Source organism: Coenobita brevimanus, chromosome 55, assembly GCF_032717465.1.
Source record: "Coenobita brevimanus isolate Jiangsu-jjx chromosome 55, ASM3271746v2, whole genome shotgun sequence".
Lineage (NCBI taxonomy): Eukaryota > Metazoa > Arthropoda > Malacostraca > Decapoda > Coenobitidae > Coenobita > Coenobita brevimanus.
In genome coordinates this window covers 7,619,840-7,643,583 of record NC_137008.1, presented here as the reverse complement: position 1 = coordinate 7,643,583, position 23,744 = coordinate 7,619,840, and the positions used below count along the sequence as shown (strand labels likewise).

The window sequence follows — 23,744 nt, the reverse complement described above, 5'->3', positions numbered from 1 at the left end:
TTATTCTACTCTTTCTTCTCTTTATAGGCCTCTTGAGTTCCAAGGTCATGCAAAGCAGTTTATGTTGTGGCGCCTCATAATCTGGAATAAACTTGCAATCGTTACCTTCTTTTACGCGATTCTTTCAGTACAGTATGTATTCAGTCTGAGAGCTTCTTCCATCTCTCTTTTATTCCGTCACTTGTCCGACCTTCCTGTGGAAGAACGTGTTAGTTATTGCCATATCAAATGAAACAGCAAAGTCCACTATCCTTTCACTTTCTTGATTTGTCTCACCATATCCGTGTCCTCCATGAATTCTGTTCGGGGTAACATCGTTGCTACCAACATGTCCATTCAAGTTGCAATTGATAATACTCTTTCGTCTACTGCAGTACTTTGCGTCTTCATGGTCAGCGCCATCCAAAACTCACCATTCTCATCATCAATGCATCCAACTTGTGGTGCATAACCACTTTTGAATTTCATCATACACTCAACCAAAGTTCAGTCTCAGTCTTACAACTGTCATTCTTCTGGTTTACTTTCAGTTCACCAACTGTAACCCTGGTGAACTAGGCCCGGGCGACTTTCACACAGTGCTACATGTATCACATGACTAGCGAGTGTGTAGTGGCCCAAGCAGCGTGGCCATTTTAGTAGCTAACGCACATTGTAAGACTGTGGAGAGAGGTAGTGGTGCGGGGCTCAGTTCCTTATTTTTTTTTTCCATGTGTTTTCCATTCAGTCTTTGTTGTTCCCGGTGTAAGTATTAGCTGGTGGAAATCTACCAGCCTTTGTTATTACCTCTGACAAGGGGGTTATGTTTTTGTCTGCATTGGTTTGTTTGTCTGTGGGTCTGTTAGCAGGATAACTCAAAAAGTTATAAACAGACTTTGCTGAAATTTTTTAGAGGGGTAGGGTATGGCCAAGGAACAATCCATTAAATTTTTATTGTGATCTGGATCATCACCCGGATCCAGAAACTTTTTGTTTCTTTGTTCACACGATATCTCCAGAAGTTTTCAATTAATTTCGATGAAGTTTTGTGGAATGCTGGGTCATGGGACAAGGAAGAAAAGGTTAAATTTGGGGGCAGATCCTCCGGATTCGGATCTGAATCATCCTGCATAATATCTCCAAAAGTTCTCGTTGAATTTCAATGAAATTTTGTGGAAGGGTGGTCATTGGGTCAAGGAACAATTGATTGAAATTGGAGGCGAATCCGGATCCGGAACCTACGTATCCTTCACAATATTTAAAGATCTCAATGAATTTCAATACAATTTTGCGGAAGAGTGGGCCATGGGTCAAGGAACAATTGGTTACATTTTGGGGTTGTTCCGGATTCTATGTACTCCACGCAAAACCTCCACGCATCCAGATCCGGATCCTTTTTATTGGAAATGGCATTGAAGGAGGTATGCACCCTCTGAGTTCTTTCTAGTTATGTATGCATTTCAGTATCTAATTTACATGATTTTATGCAGGAATTGATAATTTCAGGTGAAAATGAAGTGAAATTGAAGTAAAATATCATTATCATCTATGACCTCCAGTCTTTCAAAGGCAGTGTGTCCAGGCATCTCAAAATGAACAGATCTTGAACATGGCTCTCTGTGTGTAGTCCTAGGTAAGTTATAATGCTCTCTGAAGTTGTCTGTATGTATATATGTATATATAATCGTCTGTAGGTATATAACTTTCATTATGTTCTAAAGTTGTCTGCATAAATTATTTATACTAAAAAAGTACCCCTATTTTGTCTGTCTTCACTACAGTATGTAGTGATGCCTGGAGGTTGTGGCCCCACCAGCTGAGGCTCCAATGACCTGGGTGTGCATAGGCCAGCACTAAAGCCTACAGCTGCAACAACAGCACTAGATTAGCGTTTGATGTTCAGTAATAGTCAAATTACCTTTTTTTTTTGCAATTTTTAAAGTCACCCCTAAAGTACAAGTTTTTGGTATTTTAAGACCTATTTTCAGGGGGAAAGTAAAGATGAGTTACATTTTATTTTTTTTATATATATTCAATAAATCTTTAATTACAACATACTTTTTATAATTTCCAAAACTTTGGGAAGTATCACCCAGGTTTGTGATAACATACATCAGCCATAGGGTTTGTTCACAAGGGTAATTCCTTTCTCACTAGCACTCCTACACGTTTTTTCCATTTGTTGCCATGTCATTTTCAAAACAGCTTGTTACCCTCTCCAAGTTTCTTTGTTTCATTTCACTTCCAACAAAATTCTAGCACGCATGGTATATTAACATCTTTTCCCTTCATCAGAGCTGGAGCCTTTCCTCCTCATACTTCCTACATTCAAGGAGGCAATTCTCATTTCTGTGTAAGCTATATTCTCTTAGCTGCACATGCTCCCGATGCAGTAGCTCTCTCCTTGTTTTCACAGAATTAGGGTGATGTATCCTGAAATGATACACTTACTGTTCTGAAAATAGCATCAGTTCATCCTTGGCAACTGTATACTCTTCCGCCAAGTTTGGTCCAAATCCACCTAAATGTCTTTAACTTAAGAGGGTCCACAGTTTTTACATTGCAGTGTGACAATTACTTTAGACTGACTGCTCTCACAACAGAATCACATAAAACTTTTTCTTGTCCTTTGACCCATCCACCAAATGGGAAAAAACGGATAAAAAATTATCTGAGTTGATCTTGCTCTTGACATATACCCAGTATTGGCAAAAAAATAAAATTCGTCTGATCGTCCTGTCTTTGTGTCAAATCTGGCGCAGTTCCACCCAAGAGTTATTCCATAATCTTCAGTGACAAGAAGACCCTATCAGTTCCACGCGTTTCCGCTCTCGGTTACAATTATGTCATTCTGATACACTGGTAACTATTATTAATATAAAATGATTTATGAACAGTGATAGAAAAAGTTAATATACAACAGTCCAGCATGAGTTGGTCCATTTCACACATACACTTAATGAGACGTCATGGTTTAACGTGTGTGTGTGTGTGTGTGTGTGTGTGTGTGTGTGTGTGTGTGTGTGTGTGAAAAGGAAAATACGAAAATTCCCAAGCGCTGTGCATTCACAGCTCAATTGTATAAATATAGCCAAGAAGCGAAAACAGGAAAACACTTCTACATCTCTTTCCTATTTGTGGACATCATTATATCTAAGAATATCGTGGACGGAAGTCATTACACACACACACATACACACACACACACATATACCGGTATATATATATATATATATATATATATATATATATATATATATATATATATATATATATACAGTACAGTATATATAATCATCAACCGTTTAAGTGTCCACTGCAGGATCGGCCTATCCCGATCGAAGTGGGTACGATACAGCCAATGTATCTCTACCAAGTGGCTTAGGCTGTCTGGTAGAGATTGTATGTTGGGTGAGAAGTGCCTGTAAGTGTACTGTAATTGTAGTGTTGGAGTAGCTTTGGATGTGTGTGTAGTCTGTGAACCAAGTGTAATCGGGCCTGCACAAGCTGACTGGTTGCAAGCATACTTTATAGTATGTGACACTTGTTCAATAACAGCACCCCTTATGTCAGCCAATGCAGTACGTGGTCAGAAGAACGCTTCTAAAGTTTATTATCCTGGCGGGGCGCGAACCCTCGTTCTTCAGCGTACGAAAAGGCGCACTTTACCACTGTTCCACAAAGGCTCCATATATATATATATATATATATATATATAGATATATATATATATATATATATATATATATATATATAGATATATATATATATATATATATATATATATATATATATATATATATATATATATATACATACAGCAGACTTGGAGTATTTGGGGAGAGGGCAGGAAACCTAACCAAGTTGCCGTATGTGATTTTCAAAAGCCCAAGTCTGCATGGAGTGTAAATGACGGGGACAGAACAGGTACACGCGTGAACGCCGATTCACTTCATTCTCTCCGACAAGGAGAATACGTTTTCACTCCTGTTTGTTTGTTTGCTAGTTTGTCTGATAGCAGGATTACTCAAAAACTGAGAGATTTGGACCAAATTTAGTGGGTAGATAGCCAATATCTCAGGGGACACGCGAGTAACTTTTGGAACAGATTTTTGTTAGTTTGTCTATTACCAGGATTACTCAAAAGCTAAAAAGAGAGATTTGAACTAAATTTGGTGGGTAGATAGCACATGCCCAAGAGAGCTATGAACTAACTTTTGGGACCGATCCGGATTGTATGACAGTTTCTGATCCGGAAAACACTTATCGGAACCCTAATCAGTGACGAGAAAACCTAACCCATTATGATAAGTGGTTTGGAAATTACATTGTCCTCGTCAGAGAGAGGCGCTCCACTGAGTGCCCCTCAGGTTAAGGATAATTCTTTCTCATTTTATCTATCACAAGTAGCTTCAATCTCGTAAGGGATGGCCAGAAACAAATCGCCTCCATCTCGCCATGTCCCCCGCCATTTCACTGCCCTTCCCCCGGCTCACACCGCTTTCTCTCATATACTTCTCCACTCCATCCCTCTCTCTCATCCTCGGCCTCCCCTTCCCTCTCTCCCCTCCACCTCTCATATACACTCTCCCCGTTAGTCTCTCGCTCTCCATCCTCTCCACATGGCAAAACCACCTCACAGCATTTCTCCTTACGCATTCTATCACATGCACATCCACACCAAAACGCTCCCTCAGTTCCGCATTTGTCAGTCTGTCTCTCCATGTAACTCCCGATGCTCCTCTCAAATAACTCAGTTCCCCTGCCCTCACTCCACTTGTGTCCTTCCAACATGGTCTAAGCTTCAATTCCATGCGTTTGAGTTGATATCGCAGTACTATCACGCAGCAACTTTTTTACTTCCATGCTCACTTCCCTATTCCTTATCACTGCTTTCAAAGAATCAGCAATCTTTCTTCCTTGATGCACCCTGTCAAGCGCTTCATCTTCCAAACTCCCATCATTACTCATCACACTACCCAAGTACTTAAATGCACTCATATTTTCCATTTCCTCATCATCCAACCTCAGTGTACTGTACAGTACATTCAGTGACTTCTTTTCACTAGAAGACCATAACTTTACTATACTCTATATTCACCTTTAGATTCCGTTTCTTACATACTCTTCCAAACTCATTCACCAAACCTTGCAGTTCCGTTTCTTCTTCACTAAACAACACAGAATCATCTCTCATTAGGGCCACTCCATCATCCACTGCCCTACCTTGTACCTCTTTTATAACCCCATCCATATACAGATTGAACAAGCATGGGGACATGACACATCCCTGTTTCAACCCAACATTTAGACAGAAAAAATCACTCAGTTCACTATCCACACGCACTGCCCCTTACCACCCTCATATATACTCTTCACGGCATTCAACATCTTCCTGTTTACTTCATATATTCTTAATATTTTCCACATTCCTTACCTATCCAATCTGTCATAATTATGTTTTCTCCAATTCATGAAGGCCGCACACAACTTCTTTCCCTTGTCTAGAAACTTTTCCACTTAAGACCTCAGGATGAATATCTGATCTACACAACCTCTTCCCTTCTTAAAACCTCCCTATTCTTCTCCAACTAATTCCTCTGCTATTTCCTTAACTCATGTGAATAAGTATCCTACCATATACTTTTATATTACACTAAGAAGACAAATGCCCCTGCGATTACCACACACTTCTTTATCCTCTTTTCCTCTGAACAAGGGAATAATTATATCTGATTTCCAATCCTCTGGGACTCTACCTTCCTCGTAAGCCAATCTGCACATCTTCCATATCCATTCTACTGCTATCAATCCCCAATGCTTCAACATTTCACCAAACACTCCATCAATTCCTGAAGCTTTCCCCGTTTTGACTTTGTTCATTGTCTCCACTACTTCCATCTTGATGATCTCTTTCTCCCTTGTCACCTTCCTCCCCTTCCCAGCCATTCCCCACCCACTAATACTCGCATTACTTTAATTCCCTATGTTTAAGAGTTTCTTACAGCGTTCTCTCCATCTGCTCACTTTTTCTCCCTTTTCCAATATCAATCTGCCATTTTTATCTTTCACTCCCCTACTAACTTTTCTGTCATACTAACTCTCTATACCTCCTTCCAAAACATTTGTTTCTTTTTACATTCCCTCCTCTTTACATTGAAATTCCTTCCAAGTTCCTCATCCAGTCCCTTGTTGCTCTCTCTTACTAATCTTTTCACCTCTTTCGTCCTCTCTACATATAACTCTCTCGTGCCTCTCAGTTTCCACCATGACTCTGCTTCCCATCCAATCCCTATATGCTTTTTTCTTTTGCGCCACAGCTTGTCTCACCTCTTCATTCTACCATTCTTTGCCTTGCACCCCGTTAAGTCTTCTCTTAACCCCACACACCACCTCCCAGGCTGCATATATTTCTTCCGTGACTATCTTACATACATTCCACCTCCCCTATTTGCTCCAAATCATATTTACCCAATCGCATCTCCGCTTCTCTCATATTCTGCCTTTTTTTTTTTTTTCTTAAATTCTCTTGCAACCTTTCCACCCTCGTTGTGTGGACTACTTCCTCCTGTCCTTCCCCTCTATAATTTCTCCATCGCACTTGAACCTTGCCTTTCGCCACCACCAAATGGTGGTCAGAAAGTCCACTGCCTGAACCTCTGTATGCTCTTGCAACCATCACACACCTTCTCATTCTCTAATCCACACACACACATAATTAATCATTGCCTTCCATTCATTCAGTTCACCACCCACTCTTCTCATCAAATCGCCACGTAACCTGTGAACCATTTTGTGTTTAAAATGCATATTGGCTATCACCAACCCCCTCCCCGCACTAATGTCGGCAAGAGCACTGCCATTCTCATCCACTTCTGCAGGCACACCCCACTCACCAACTACTCCATCCACCATCACATTCCCAGCTTTTCCATTCATATATCCAGTCAAAAACACTCTCTCATTCCTCTCAAAGTCTTCCATGCATGCTTTCACACTTGCCTAGAGCCCTTCTTTCACTCTTATTGCATGATCTTCCGTTGGCGCATACACACACACACAGAATCGTCCCCGTTTGTAATCCTGCTTTCAATATTACCCACACATTCCTTGAAGCAAATGATTCATACCCTTTTATATTCTCCTTCCATCTCTTGCGCACAACAATACATACACAGTCTTTTGCCCTCTTATTCTCACCTGCCAAGACAGCAATATTTGTCGAAATCCAGTGATGCGATGCTCGTCGCCATGCAAAATTTTCGTAGTATTTTGTACGGTAAGTTTTGTTACTGTTGGATTAAAAAGTGGCGAGATATTCTTGCCCCCAGCAGTAACTTAGGAGAATCTGAGGAGAGGAGAAGCTTACACAACAAACGAGGTACGGAATCGAGCGAGGAGTGTGAGAAGGTGGCAGCCGGAGAGGCAGCTGAAGAGGCGCTGAAGTGTGGGTATTGCTTTTACGTTTTTACATTTTTAAAGTTTTGGCGTTCTCGTGAAAAGAGTAAAGTTGGGCCTTACACAAGATGGTTCGTATCCAATACTGACCCCTCCCCCAGCGTTCCCTTTTGCAACGTACCCACATGGCGGTATCTTATTTCTTGCAGTGGTGGTTCAGAATGCTGGTGTAGATGTGGAACATAAAAGGAGTGTATGAAGAATAGAAGGTGGTTTAGGAAAAAGAAAATGACACATGACTGACGGTGGTAACACTAAATGTGGTGTCTCAGCAATAAACAATTAACTGGATAAGTATCAACGGAGATAGAATAAAATTATGAAATACCCCGTTTGTCTCCTCACTCTTCCTGGGGCCGGTGGAGTACAGCTAAATATTAGGTAATGTACGTATTGCCCCCAAGCCCAGGAGGCATCTTTTTATGCTGAGGAAAGACTCAAGAGTGCTGGTATGAAGAGGTCGGAAATGTGATGGATAACAAGGGTTAGACGAAGTACGAAAATAATCAGGGTAGACACCTGCAAAACTGACTCAGACATTGCACAGCATATGAGAATATGCTAGTTAGCAGGTCAAGAGATGCCACATATGCACCGCCGTGTACGCCTACTACCACTGCCTGGGACCTAGGGTGTGTGGGGGGGAGATGAATGGGAGATGGAAGGGGGCTCTTGGGAACCGTCACATCAGGGATTTTGATGGAATAATTATACCATATTCTCGATGCCAGGAGGACCTCATACCACTTTCTTTAAAGCGACTTATTTCCTACCACGCACTTCAATATCTTCCTCCCTATTACTATACAAATCTAGGTCGACATGAAGACATAAGCAGCATATAAGCAAATATTAAGGTGAAAATATGGGAGGGAAACTGAAAAAGAATAACTGCTACAAAATCCAGTCAAAGATATTATGATTCACTGGCTTTCTATTAGCCACACGTTGCGACTACTATTATTTAGGTGTGTGTGTGTATGAGGGAGGAGGGGAAGAGTGTATGGAAGAGACAGTGTGGTGCAGGTAAGATATGAAATTCTAATAAAATACATCCATATTTACTTATTATTATTATTATTATTATTATTATTATTATTATCATCATCATTATTATTATTATTATTTGTTTCAGTGGTGCAGTTATCATACGGAATTCTATTAAAATACACACATTTATTTCTTACGTTATTATTATTATTATTATTATTATTATGCCATCCCTTCATCCCACGTGCGTCTTTGTTAATCTATTTTTGCTACTACCAAAGCATATTTAGATTATATGAGCACCCAAGTAGTGAAAAGGATGACGAGGGCTAAACTCACCTAAAAAAAAAAAAAAAAAAAAAAAAGCATCCTCACATGAGTAAAATCGCCCTTGACAGTACGAGTATAACAAATGGAAATACGATATTATATAGCGTAAAAAATAATACTGAATTTATTATAAGAACCTACTAGTTTGTTTAAGGAACATAATTGAGACTTCATGGTTTGTACGTGAACATACAGCGTCTTCATTTTTGTAGAGCATTCACCAGACTTCGTTCATCTTGGGAAGGATGCCTAGTAGTATGGAGTTTGACAAAAAGGCTACTCATCACTTCATTAGTTTCAGTAAAAAAAAAAAAAAAAAAAAGAAGAAGAAGAGAAAAATAAGTACAATCGTCGACCGTGTAACCGTGTCGAGCCACGAAACAAAGGGGGTGAAAAGAAGAAATGACCTCGGCGAGGAGAGGGTGGAATTGGCTGGAAGATCTGTGCGCCGCGAAGCAGTGACAGGAAAGTATTTCTTGGGGAAATTGGTGTTGTAGGAATTGTGGTTTGAGTGCAGCAACAGTATATTCTGTAATAATCTCTATTAATGAGAGTATCAGCGGCGTAAAAAGAAGAAAATGGTGATGGTGGGTTGAGGGACGAAGAAGTGGATGGTGTGAATTGGAATTATGATGCCCAGTGAGAAGGTGTCATGATTATGCCCTGTGAAAATGGGTGCTATGTGATGAATTGTTTGAGTGCACGGAAGTGTTGCAAAATATTTTCCCCAAACAGCATCATAGGAAGCTCCCGTTTATCTAATTTATCTAAACCTTTATCTCAGGTAGAAGAGTGTGTCATCAGATGCCATCGGAGTGATATGGCATAGTGGATCATCATCAGGAATGTTGTGGTTTCATTTGCAAGACCCCTTATCTCTCATTTGTTTTCAAGATCTTCCTTCTGATTTTGTGTATTTCATTTCAATCTTGTTGTCACCACAAAGTTTTAGTCAACCACGGAAGTACCTGTTGTAGTACAGGGTATTGACAGCCACATCCACCTCCTTCAGTCTGCAGAAGAGGGGCTCCTTCCAGTGTCGGCTACGGTTTAACTGGGTTTTATTTTTTCTATGCATTCGACTCCGGGCGTAAGATTAACAGCCTTGCCTCTGAGGCCCAGCAATCCTCCTACATGTCATAAACCACTTTGGTGCTAACACCCATCGTCCATTTTGAATACAAGTTGGGTTGCCTCATACATGACTGGTTCTTCTACAACCTTGTCAGCAAATCTTATGGTAGATCAATACCGGTAACGTCTGTTTTAATATCTCAAATCCTTAAACATTTCCTTGCCCTAGCCGGGATTCGAGCCAGAGTCCATTGTGGCAGTAGTTCACTTCTCTATTGACTCAGCTACAGCCTTCCTGGTCATGGAAATGCCCTTCAGGTCGCTCCCTATCCTCCGACAGGAGGATGGCGGACTGCAGAAGTGGGAATTATCACCTGCAGTCCACTGGGTTCACGTCCAGATGAACATGATGCTACAGTATCAGCAAGAACAGCTCGATAGCCCTCATCTAAGATTAAGAAAGATGTATGGGGAAAGCTGGAATATAAAAAGCACAACAATGCAGTAAATAGGCTCAATCTGGCTCCAACCTACAGAAATCTTCCACATTTTCTTTATTATGTGATTGGTCACGGTAAATCTCTAAACAAAAGTGGCTCCCAGCGTTAGTGGCTGTTTTTATATTGTACACTTAATAAAAAAATATTAGTATATACTTAGCGGGAAACCCTCTGACACGAGACAAAGGCTATACTATAATGACAAGATTCTAGTCCATGCTGGTAAAGCCGCGTCCATGAGAATGTCATAAACCACGTACTTGTGGCATATTCTGAAAAAGTACTTTTGCTCAATGTTCTTACTGATGCTTTCCCTGAGGGAGGTAAAGCAACTCAAAATAATCCCTCAGAGAACGTCAATCTGGACGAAACTCGGAGTCTCGGCTATTGAATCACAGTATGCGTGTGCAAACTTTCAATAATAACATTTGCATGGCGCGAAGTTTTGCTATATATACTCCTTCACTCCCTTCGTAAAGAAATCAGTTGACTGTTACTTTATGCACACTCAGTGTCTGCAGAATAGAAGATATACTCATAGGTCAAATAAACTGGAGCCACTTAGCTGCTGTAGCTGTTTGTGGCGTCCTTTGTGCCAACACTGATAAACAAACATTCCAAGCTGTTCAGTTCTCTAGTACCCACCCAGAATTTCCAACATTACGTTCATGCCAAATGAAAAGCACCTGCTCCTATGCGGACGAGATCTAGCTAACTATAGTCTATCCATCTATCTATTGCCAGACGCCTCAATCCCGTTTGGGGTGGCCACAAACAAATCGCCTCCAAGTCGCCCTGTCCCCCGCCATTTCATTGCCCTGCTCCCAACTCACACCCCCCCCTCTCTCATATACCTCTCCACCCCATCCCTCCATCTCATCCTTGGCCTCCCCCTCCCTCTTCCCCCCTCCACCTCACTCACATACACTCTCTTCGTCAGTCTTTCACCCTCCATCCTCTCCACATGTCCAAACCACCTCAGTGAGTTCCTCATAACGCTTCCTATCACATCCACATCCACACAACAACGCTCCTTTATATCCTCATTCGTCAGGCTGTCTGTCCATGTGACTCCACAGGCTCCTCTTAAATAACTCATTTCCACTGCTCTCACTCTTGACTAGTGTCCTTCCAACAACGTCCAAGCTTCACTTCCGTACGTTAGAGTTGGTATCACAATACTGTCATATAGTAACTTTTTCACTTCCATGCTCACATCCCTGTTTCTTATCACTGCTTTCAAAGAACCAGCAACCTTTCTTCCCTGCTGTACCCTTTCAAGCACTTCACCCTCCAAACCTCCATCCTTACTCATCACACTACCTAAGTACTTAAACGTACTCACATTTTCCAATTCCTCACCATCCAACCTCGCTGTACATTCACTGACTTCATCTCTCTCAAAGACCATCACTTTATTCATCCCTACATTCACCTTTAGATTCCGTTTCTTACACACTCTCCCAAACTCATCCACCAAGCCTTGCAGCTCCCCTTCGTCTTCACTCAACAACACTGTATCACCTGCAAACAACAGTACAGGGAGTTTCCAAACACTATCCTCTCTCACCAGGGCCACTCCAGCATCCAACTATAGTCAGATGCCTTTATCCTGTCTGTAGTGGAGCAAAATAAAATGCCTTCATGTCATCCTGTCCTCTGCCATCGGTCTGCCCTCTCCCCATCTTACAACCTTTCTCTTAAAATGCGAGTATCTCTCCACATCATCAAACCCATCTTACTTTCAGTCTCCCTCTCCCCCTCTCTCCTCCGCCCCACTCACATATACTTTATCAGTCTATCTGTTATTCTTCATCATCTCCACATGGCCAAACAATCTCAGATTACTTCTTCTAATGCTTTCAATCACATCAACATCAGCACAATAACCCTCCCGCATTTCCTTATTTGTTTGTCTGTCTCTCCACGCAATTTCACAGGGACCTCTCAAACAATTCATTTCCGTAGCACCCACTAGTGACTTGTCCTTTTAATGGGGTAAAACTTCACTTCCGTATGTTAAAGCAGGGATGTAAGTACTGACATGCAGCGACTTTTTACTTCCACGCTCACATTCCTATTCCTTACCACTGCTTTCAGTTAACCAACAACCTTTCATCTCTGCTCAGCTAATTCGTGCACATCATCTAAACTTTTATTCTTACTCAACACACTCCTAAAACTTAACGGCACTGACATCCTCCATTTCCTGATCATCAAGCCTAAATATGCATTCTATGATTTCATTTCTCCCAAAGACACTAACTTTTCTCTTAAGTTCATTCACTTTTTGTTTTTGCTTCCTCCCCACACTGTCCACTTAATTCACCAAGCTTTCCAACTCTCATTCATCTCCATTTATCAACAGTCTCACGAACAACAGTGCAGTCAGTTTCCAAACTCTGCCCTCTCTCTCTAAGGACTCCGACATCTGCTTGAATACCTTGTATACATACATACACTATATAAAAAAATGAATAAATATATATGTATATATATATATGTATATATATGTATTCATGTATGCATGTATATATTTATGTGTACATATACAGTATATATGGAGCCTCTGTGGTACAGTGGTAAAGTGTGCTTTTCATACACGGGTGAGCCAAGGTTTGCGCCCCGCCAGGGTAATAAACTCTGGGAGTGTTCACCCGGCCACGTACTGCATTGGCGGACACAAGGGGTGCTGTGGTTGAACCAGTGTCGCATACTATAAAGTATGCTTGCACCCGGTCAGCTTGCGCGGGCCAATTACACTTGGTTCACAAACTACACGCACATCCAAAGCCACTCCAACACTACAATTACACTTACAAGCACTTCTCACTCTACATACAATCTCTACCAGACAGCCTAAGCCACTTGGAAGAGATACATTGGCTGTATCGTCCCGACTTCCGTTGGGATAGGCCTGTCCTGCAGTGGATACGCAAACGGCTGATGATGATGATGATGACAGTATATATATATATATATATATATATACGGTGTATACAATTTACCTACCAACAAAGCTCCAGACCCAGATGGAATTCCGCCAATTGTTTTGAAAAAGTGTTCCCCTGAACTTGCCTCTGTCCTAGCTAAATTATTCAGACTATGCATACGTACCTCATATTCCCAAATTCATGGAAAGAAGCCAATATCCACCCAATTCCGAAGAAAGGAAGTTCGTCTGACCCCTCCAATTACAGACCAATAGCTGTCACATCTTCTCTTGGTAAGGTATTTGAAACTTTAATTAATAAGCACATTGTTAAACACCTTGAATCCAACAACTTAATTGGTGATAGACAATACGGTTTTCGCCACGAAAGATCCACCATTGACATAATCTCTTAACTCATACCATCCATCAATCACGATCTTTTTGGAGAAACTCATGCAATAGCTCTTGATATCTCTAAAGCTTTCGACAGAGTATGGCACCGTTCCCTGCTGTCCAAACTCTCTTGCTATGGACTAACGTCTTTTGTTCCTTAGAGTAAAAGTAGATGATGTATATTCCAATTTCCACTCAATTAACGCCGGCGTGCCACAGGGATCAGTTCTGGCGCCAACCTTATTTCTGGTTCATAGTAATGATCTCTTATCTGTCACCCACAATCCCATTCACTCATATGCAGATGACTCAACACTACATAGTTCATTCACATTCAGACATCCATTTACAAAGTCTAATATCTCTACCTTTCAACTCAGTACAGCCATCTCCATAAATCAAGATCTATTTACAATCAGTGAATGGGGACAAAACAACCTTGTCTCTTTTAATGCTAGTAAAACTAAATATATACAGTTTACTAATAGACAGATATTGCCAGATTCGTACATTACCTTCAGTGCTACCAATATTCCCATCTCCAAAAGTACCGTATTGAAATTCTTGGTGTCTCACTTAACAGAGCCCTCAGCTGGACCTCTCAAGTCAGATCACTTGCTAATACCGTCTCAAAGAAACTTGGATTATTGTACAGAGTCCGTAACTTTTTCGCCGATGAGCAGTTAGCTATAATTTATAAGAGTCATGTGGGCTCTCAGCTTGATTATTGCTCACCCTTGTGGAATGGTTGTGGAGAGGTTGCATTAAGACAACTAGACAAAATTCAGAATAAAGCTGTTAAAATCATTAACAACCCTGCCACTACATATAAACTACCTCCCCTGCAAGTAAGAAGGAATGTTGCCACCCTTGCATTATTTTACAGATATTTTTTTGGCAAATGCTCAGACGAAGTTGCGTCCATGTTGCCACCTCTCCATGCCTTCCCTCGTGCTACACGGGCATCTGGTAGCGCTCATGACTGGAATGTCACTCAGCCATATTGCAGAACTTCTGCCTATCTGAATTCTTTCATTCCCCGAACTGTATCTCTCTGAAACTCGCTTTCCCAGGGTTGTTTTCCTCCAAATTTCAACCCACAACTGTTCAAGTCTAACTGTTACAGATATTTTATGAACAGAGTACACCAGTAATCTGGTGTAAGGATTTTTTTTTTTTAATCATTTGTTTTTCTTTCCTCCGTTCTGTTATTTAATATATATATATATATATATATATATATATATATATATATATATATATATATATATATATATATACATATATATATATATATATATATATATATATATATATATATATATATATATATATATATATATATATATATATATATATATATATATATATATATATATATATATATATATATATATATATATATATATATATATATATATATATATTTGTGTGTGTGTGTGTGTGTGTGTACCGGTATATATATATATATATATATATATATATATATATATATATATATATATATATATATTGACAGAGGGAAGTAACAGGGAACCAGTTGGAGAAGAACAGGGAGATTTAGGAAAGGAAGAGGTTGTGTAGATCAGATATTCATCATAAGGTCATTTGTGGGAAAGTTTCTAGAAAAAAGGAAAGAAGTTGTATGCTTCCTTCATAAATTTGGAGAAAGCATATGACAAAATGGATAGACAAGAAACGTGGGAAATATTAAGAATACGGTATATGGAGTAAATGGGAAGCTGTTGAATGCCATGAAGAGTATGGATGAAGGCACTAAGGCTACAGTGATAGTGGGTTGTGATGTGTGATGGAAACACGGATGTATCATGTTTCCATGGTTGTTCTATCTGTATATACAGAATATGGAAGGGGTTATAAAAGAGACACAAGTTAGGGCAGTGGCTGTTAGATCAGCCCTAATGAGATAGCGCAGCGTTTGGAAACTTCCTATTCTGCTGTTAGCAGATGACACTGTATTAAGTGAAGACGAAGTGGAACTGCAAAGCTTGGTGAATGAATTTGGGAGAGTGTGTAAGAAGCGGAATCTAATGGGGAATGTAGGGAAGAGTAAAGCTTTTGTCGACGAGAGAAATTAAGTCGCTGAATGCTCAGTGTGGTCGGATGATGAGAAATTGGACAATGTAATTGCATTTAAGTACTTGGGTAGTATGATGAGTAAGGATGGAAGTCTAGAAGTTGATATCCTTGAAAGGGCACAACAAGGAAGAATGGTTTCTCCCTCTTTGAAAGCACTGACAAGAAATAAGGAAGTGGGGATGGAAGTGAAAAAGTCACTGCATGATAGTACTGTGACACCAACTCAAACTTATGGATCCGAAGCTTGAACCTTATTGAAAAGACACAAATCATGAGTGAGAACAGTAAAAATGAGTTTTTTAAGAGGACCATCTGGACTTACATGAAGAGACAGACTGGCAAATGAGGAACTGAAGGAGCGTTGCGATGAAGATGTGGATGTGATAGAGAGCGTTAAGAGAAATGCCCTGTGGTGGTTGGGCCATGGGAAGAGAATGGAAAGCTATAGACTAACGAGGAGAGTGCATGTGAGTGAGGTGGTGAGGAGAGAAGCCAAGGATGAGATGGAGGGATGGTGTGGAGAGGTATATGTGAGAGAGGGTGTAAACGGGAGGGAGGGCAACGACATGGCATGGGACAGGGCGACTTTGGGGCAATTTGTATGTGGCAGCCTTTTACGGGATGAAAGCGTTTGGCTATAGACAGATATATATATATATATATATATATATATATATATATATATATATATATATATATATATATATATATATATATATATATATATGTGTGTGTGTGTGTGTGTGTGTGTGTAAGCATTATCAGAGTTCATTTCTTCTACACGGGTGTATCCATCCTTTTTCTCAGTTGTTTATCCTTTGTAAACCAATGGAATGTTGTTATTGTTGGAGGGTCACCCAAGTAGAACAGTTTCTCGGCGTGCTTGTTAACCTTGCAGACAAGAGTGACGTAACAATCACCAAGAGTACCCGAAAGAGTCAGCTTCATTGACCTATGAGCAATTGTATTTTTTGGATATTATATTTTTTCATCTACGATGTGCGAGAGTCCACTGCATAAAAAATTTCCATTTTATGTAGCATCACGATCACAAGTTCACTTACACTTCGCTGCCTGTTTCGGCGATGGAACGTGAAATAAAAATACGAGACAGCAGTATGAAACACTTTAAAATACAATGCGTAAGAAGGATAGCCTCATACGTTCGGGAAAAAAATTAAATGTAAGGGATGACACAATATTGGTTGGATTTTGTTGGTGAACGATTGCCTGTGAAAGTGATGGTCAAAACGAGTTCCATAATGAAAGCTTGTAGGTGGTGAAACAGCTCATATACAGGAATAATAACACCAGATGTATAACTGCTACTGCATGGACTGTGCAGCAGTAATAAGGTTATTTTACTAAGGAACTATAATGTATGTAAACATACAGTGTGCTTCAGTAATCAGACGTTAAGAGGTTCATGTAGACATATCTCAAAATTATTTTATTCTTACATCTCCAGTGCAACCTAAATAAGCCTAATCTACCAGTCTCAACCTAACCTAACATTATCTCCCCTTGGGGCCCGAAACCGTCCATGATGGGGAGTGAAGGGCTTTTATAGATGATAACTGAGAAGATAACACTAAAGTCTCGGCCCATGAACTTCGCAACTGAATCCATTAGATGAAGTTACACATATTACAACTCAGAGCACACGAAACAAAGATTCTGTCTTTGCCTCTGCACACAGGTGGTCCTGAGTCCTTTATTGCTGTCGAACTGTAGTTGGACTAGAGAGTGTGTTAGCACCTTAACCTCTCCCCCTCATCTCCGTGCCATCACCTCCCCCTTCTACGACCATAACTGTTCAGCCAGAAACGGTCCACAACTTCTTTGAAGGGACAATATGCTGTCTTTGTTTCATGCAGTCACAAATTAAACCTACTCCACTACATCTTACCTGCAGCAACATCAGGTTCTGGTTTCTCGAAGGCAAAACCTTTAAGCAGTAGTTTTTCTAGTGGCATTAAAGACTTCTAGGAACTAGTGTGAATAATTTGGTGTATATCTCCAGTCTGGTGAGCCATGAGTTATTATGGTTGCGTTATGAATTATTATTGCATCATGAGTCTTTATGCAGCAACATAATTCATTAAGGAAGCATCATGAAGCATTCTGACTTCATTACGAGTCGTTATGACGGTATCATGAGTCATTATGGTGGAATCATGAGTCATTATGGCGGGGTCACAAGTCATTATGGCGAGGTCATGAATCATTATGGAAGCCTCATGCGGTTATGAGTATTACGGCTGCATCATGGGTCATTATGGCAGCATCATGGGTCATTATGGCAGCATCATGGGTCAATCATGGCAGCAGCATGTTATTATGGCTGCAGCAAGGGGCAGTTACGGCATCATCATGTTATTATGGCAACATCATGAATCACTGCAGCAGCAGCATGTGTTATTCCATCAGCATCATGAGTCACCATGGCAGCAACATGTGTTATTATGTCAGCATCATCAGTCACTATGGCAGCATCATATGTTATTATGTTAGCATCATGAATCACTATAGCAGCAGCATGTGTTATTATGTCATTATCTTCAGTCACTGTGGCAGCATTATGTGTTATTATGTCAGCAGCATCAGTCACTATGGCAGAATCATGTGTTAATAGGGCAGTATCACCAGTCATCATTCCTTTTAGTATTGGGACCTCCCGGAAATAGTTAAAGCAATATTTATTGTCTTGCGTCCGGTGATGCACTTTTCATCAACCACCAAACTAATGTAGGCGCACTTAGCTTATAGGAGATAAACTGAGCAGGAGTTAGTGGAGATACTTAAGATTTAATGAAGGATATCTAAAGGCTACATTTGGGAAGTCTCCTTAAGGCAAGGTGGCTACACTCCTCCAGTAACAGCAAGTATAAAAAATGCTGTGCTCGGATTATTTGGAATAATCGGTGGTACAGTACTGCAGCGTAAATTGCTTTCCACAAAATATGACACGGGTTAATTTTATATCAATATATGAAAAAGTGACCACCCCTCCTTTGACTTCTACTTCGCTCAGGATTAATAATAATCTTCATAGCAATATCGTTTCAGATAATAGTGATTTTATTTGGCTGAAAAATTCTTGTGGGCTGAGAGGTGAGGGAGAGGTCTAAAAATCTGGTAGACCTAGACCATTAGTGTGTGTGTGTGTGTGTGTGTGTGTGTGTGTGTGTGTGTGTGTGTGTGTGTGTGTGTGTGTGTGTGTGTGTGTGTGTAAATGATAATTTGGAAAGCTAGTGTACTTTTCTATCAAAGGATTTGGTCATTTATAACCATCTCTCATCATCCCATTCCGATCAGTGCTTCTTACGGGTCTGTAAGCGACCCATTCCTCCCGTACACAACAGAGTGAATCTTGAGTATATCGGTACAATCTTTATCTGACAACAAACTGGTATGCTCAAGACAATAAAGTGAAAGAAGTGGGCTATTGGAAAGGCAGTTTGGATTAATTAACACTCAAAGGACTAAAATAATATCTAGAGATGCTAATGTTTACGCATGAGACAGGTCCAACATATCAGCCAGAAAGCGTAAGAACAGTCATGAGTAGGGTCTGGACTCACCCCGACTTTGCGAAGTTAGTGATGAGCGTGATGACATCCTCTGAAAGCTGGGTGAGGGCGGGGGTGTTGAGTGGAGGAGATGGCGCTCCTGGGGACCTCGTGACGTCACTCAGCCCCGTCCCCCACATCAATCCCAACTCCAACCCAGGCCTCTGCATCTGAACCACCACCACAGTTAAACTCATCCATTCGGTGACGTATTTTTCTTCGTATATTCCTGCTAACTCCAGACAACTGTATTAAAGTTGGGAGGGGTCTCAAGTTATGAAGCTGTTAAATAAGGTCATATCTAGCCCTTCCCTTTGGGAAAGTCTCTTGTAAGTTGAATACATTTATTCGAAGGTAGGAAGAATATGAAATACTTTAGCAGTTAACTTCTTGCCTGTGACAACGTATTAGACTAGATTTGCTTTTTCGTACTACACCGTAACAAGTATTTTCTATTTCGGGATAATTTTCAACCCCACCGGCTTTAATACAGGCTTTAATTTAATTCCTAAATTGTTAAGAGTCCATTCCAAGTAGCAAAAAAACAACTAGTGGTACGATGACAACGTAACATGTGTCATCGCAGTGAAGTGGTTGCTGGATGAGTTAGTAACGAGGGAGTTTATGTGCGAAATCACTGGTGAGAGAGTTAGTACGAGGATATTCAGTGCTTGAAATGCTTGGGACAAACTAAGAAGAAAGTAGTGAAGGGTGACATGTCCCGAGGTAATGGGTCGGTGTGAAAGGAATACCAAGTACAAGACATGAAATGATTGTAATGATCTGACAAGTATTATATTAGTGCATAAAAAAATTTATTAATATGAGAAGTTGTTCATAAAAATATGGAGATCTGTTTTGTGATCCGGAGTGTAGGCTAATTTCTCTCTCTGGGAGGTAATACTGCAGGAAAGTGAAATTCATCTATCTATCTATCTATTGCCAGACGCCTCAATCCCGTTTGGGGTGGCCACAAACAAATCGCCTCCAAGTCCCCCTGTCCCCCCCCATTTCACTCCCCTGCTCCCAACTCACACCCCCCTCTCTCATATACCTCTCCACCCCATCTCTCCATCTCATCCTCGGCCTCCCCCTCCCTCTTTCCCCCTCCACCTCACTCACATACACTCTCTTCGTCAGTCTTTGACCCTCCATCCTCTCCACATGGCCAAACCACCTCAGTGTGTTCCTCATAACGCTTCCTATCACATCCACATCAACACCACAACGCTCCTTTATATCCTCATTCGTCAGCCTGTCTCTCCATGTGACTCCACAGGCTCCTCTTAAATAACTCATTTCCACGGCTCTCACTCTTGACTTGTGTCCTTCCAACAACGTCCAAGTTTCACTTCCGTACGTTAGAGTTGGTATCACAATACTGTCATGTAGTAACTTTTTCACTTCCATGCTCACTTCCCTGTTTCTTATCACTGCTTTCAAAGAACCAGCAACCTTTCTTCCCTGTTGTACCCTTTCAAGCACTTCACCCTCCAAACCTCCATCCTTACTCATCACACTACCCAAGTACTTAAACGTACTCACATTTTCCAATTCCTCACCATCCAACCTCGCTGTACATTCACTGACTTCACCTCTCTCAAAGACCATCACTTTACTCTTCCCTACATTCACCTTTAGATTCCGTTTCTTACACACTCTCTCAAACTCATCCACCAAGCCTTGCAGCTCCCCTTCGTCCTTACTCAACAACACGGTATCATCTGCAAACAACAGTACAGGGAGTTTCCAAACACTATCCTCTCTCACCAGGGCCACTCCAACATCCACTACCCTACCTTGTACCTCTTTTATTACCCCATCCATGTACAGATTGAACAACCATGGAGACATGACACATCCCTGTTTCAACCCAACTTTCAAAGAGAAAAATTCACTTAGTTCACCATCCACACGCACTGCAGCCTTCGCACCATCGTACATACTCTTCACAGCATTCAACAACTTCCCATCTATTCCATATATTCTTAACACTTTCCACAATCCTAGTCTATCCACCCTGTCATATGCTTTCTCCAAATCCATGAAAGCCGCATACAACTTCTTTCCCTTCTCTAGAACCTTTTCCACTAAAGATCTGAGAATGAATATCTGATCTACACAACCTCTTCCCTTCCTAAAGCCTCCCTGTTCTTCTCCAACTAATTTCTCTGTTCTTTCTCTAACTCTGTCAATAAGTATCCTACCATATACTTTTCCTATTATACTAAGAAGACAAATGCCCCTATGATTACCACACACTTCTTTTTCCCCTTTTCCTTTGTACAAGGGAATAATTATACCTGACTTCCAATCCTCCGGGCTCTACCTTCCTCCCAGGCCAATCTGCACATCTTCCACATCCATTCTACTACTATCTCTCCCCCATGCTTCAGCATTTCACCACACACTCCATCAATTCCTGGGGCTTTCCCTGATTTAACTTTCTTCATTGCTTCCACAACTTCTATCCTACTGATTTCTTCCTGTCTTCTCACCTCCCTCCTTCTTCCAGCCATTCCCCAGCCGCTTATACTCGCATTACTTCCATCCTCCACGTTCAACAATTCCTTAAAGTGTTCTCTCCATCTGCTCACTTTTTCTCCCTTCTCCACTAGTAATCTACCATTTTTATCTTTCACTCCCCTGCTAACTCCACTTCCACCCTGTCTTACTCTTTTCACCTCTTTCCAGAACATTTTCTTACAGTCCCTCCACTTTACACTCAAATTCCTTCCAAATTCCTCATCCACTCTCTTCTTACTCTCCCTTACTAATCTTTTCACCTCTCTCTTTCTTTCTACATATAACTCTCTCTTCCGCCTCTCAACTTCTTCTACGCCCCTATTTCTCATCCATTCATTGTATGCTTTCTTCTTCTGTGCCACAGCCCGTTTCACCTCTTCAGTCCACCACGCTGTTCCTTCCACCTCCCTCCGTCTTCTCTTCCTTCCACACACCACATCACATGCTGCACATATTTCTTCTGTAAATATTCTACACACACCTTCCACGTCCCCCATCTGCTCCAACTCATATTTGCCCAAACGTTCCTCCACTTCTCTCTTATACTCTGCCTTTTTCTCATCCTCTTGTAACCTTTCCACTCTCCTTGCAACTACTCCTTCCTCTCGTCTTTCCCTTCTTCTATTCCTCCATCTTACTTGAACTTTAACTCTGGCCACCACCAAGTAGTGGTCAGAAAGTCCACTCCCCCAACCTCTGTAAACTCTTGCATCCAATATACATCTTCGCATCCTTTCATCCACACACACACAATCAATCATTGCCTTCCTTTCACTCAATTCACCACCCACCCTTCTCATCACTCGCCATGTATACCTGAGGATCATTTTATGCCTGAAGAGGGTATTGGCTATCACTAACCCCCTCCCAGCATAAATGTCCACTAACGCACTCCCATTCTCATCTATCTCAGCAGGCACACCCCACTCACCAACTATTCCATCCACCTTCACATTCCCAACTTTACCATTCATATCACCAATCAAAAACACTCTATCATTCCTTCCAAACTTTTCCATGCACACTTCTACATTTGTCCAGAACTCTTCTCTCACTCTTCTAGCACGATCTTGCGTTGGCGCATACACACACACAATCGCCCACATTTGTATTCCAACTTTCAACTTTACCCACACAATCCTTGATCCAACTGATCCATACTGTCTTATGCTCCTCTTCCATCTTTTACTCACAACTATACATACTCCTTCCTTTGCCCTCTCATTCTCACCTACTCCTGCACATATACCCCATCCATACTCCCATTCTCTCACACTTTCTCCTCTCCATTTTGTTTCAGTTATTCCGCATACATCCACTTTCGCATCCTCAAGCACCTGGACAATCTCTCTCTCTTTCACCTCATCATTTGCTCCCCTTACATTCCACGTTCCAATTGCAATGTCCTTTGTCCGGTCCTTGGTCGTCAACGTTTGGTCAGTCCTTGTCCGAGGCTTATTGTTTGTTTTTTTAGTTAGTTGTTTTCCGGGGAGGGGCACTAACCCTCCGCCAACCCTTTTAGTCGCCTTTTACGACAAGCAGGGATACTGGGGGAGTATTCTTGACAAACCCCCCTACCCCCAGGGGGTTTGAAATTCTTGCTATGACAAAATGTCGGCAGTACACAGGAACAATAACTGAAACTTGATTAATTTGCAGTACTGTTATAACAAAGATCATCAGCCTGAGCTTACCTGGTCAACCAGGTCCAAGTGACACAGAAAGAGGTAGAGGTTAGTATGGGTGGCGAGGGCATCTGCAGCCTGATGGAGAGGCGCCACCACTCCTGAGTCCCCCAGCATATGCAGCAGCAGGTCGCGCCGCACACCAGGATTGGGTGTCACGGCCGTCCAGTCAGTGTACTCCTGCAGTGCTGCTGCCAGCACC

The 23,744-nt window shown here is 41.2% G+C and overlaps 1 protein-coding gene across 1 annotated transcript in view; it reads right to left on the bottom strand.

The window, feature by feature from the left end:
- LOC145401243 (neuroligin-4, X-linked-like) overlaps nucleotides 1-23,744 on the bottom strand; it is a 69,354-nt gene that overhangs the window by 31,447 nt on the left and 14,163 nt on the right. Inside the window, exons 4-5 of the mRNA XM_080273579.1 lie at nucleotides 23,552-23,744; nucleotides 19,344-19,501 (exon numbers count right to left, since the gene is read on the bottom strand). The exon at nucleotides 23,552-23,744 is cut by the window's right edge and continues 439 nt beyond it. Coding sequence (XP_080129705.1) covers nucleotides 19,344-19,501; nucleotides 23,552-23,744 — 351 coding nt within the window. The remainder of the gene's footprint in view (nucleotides 1-19,343; nucleotides 19,502-23,551) is intronic.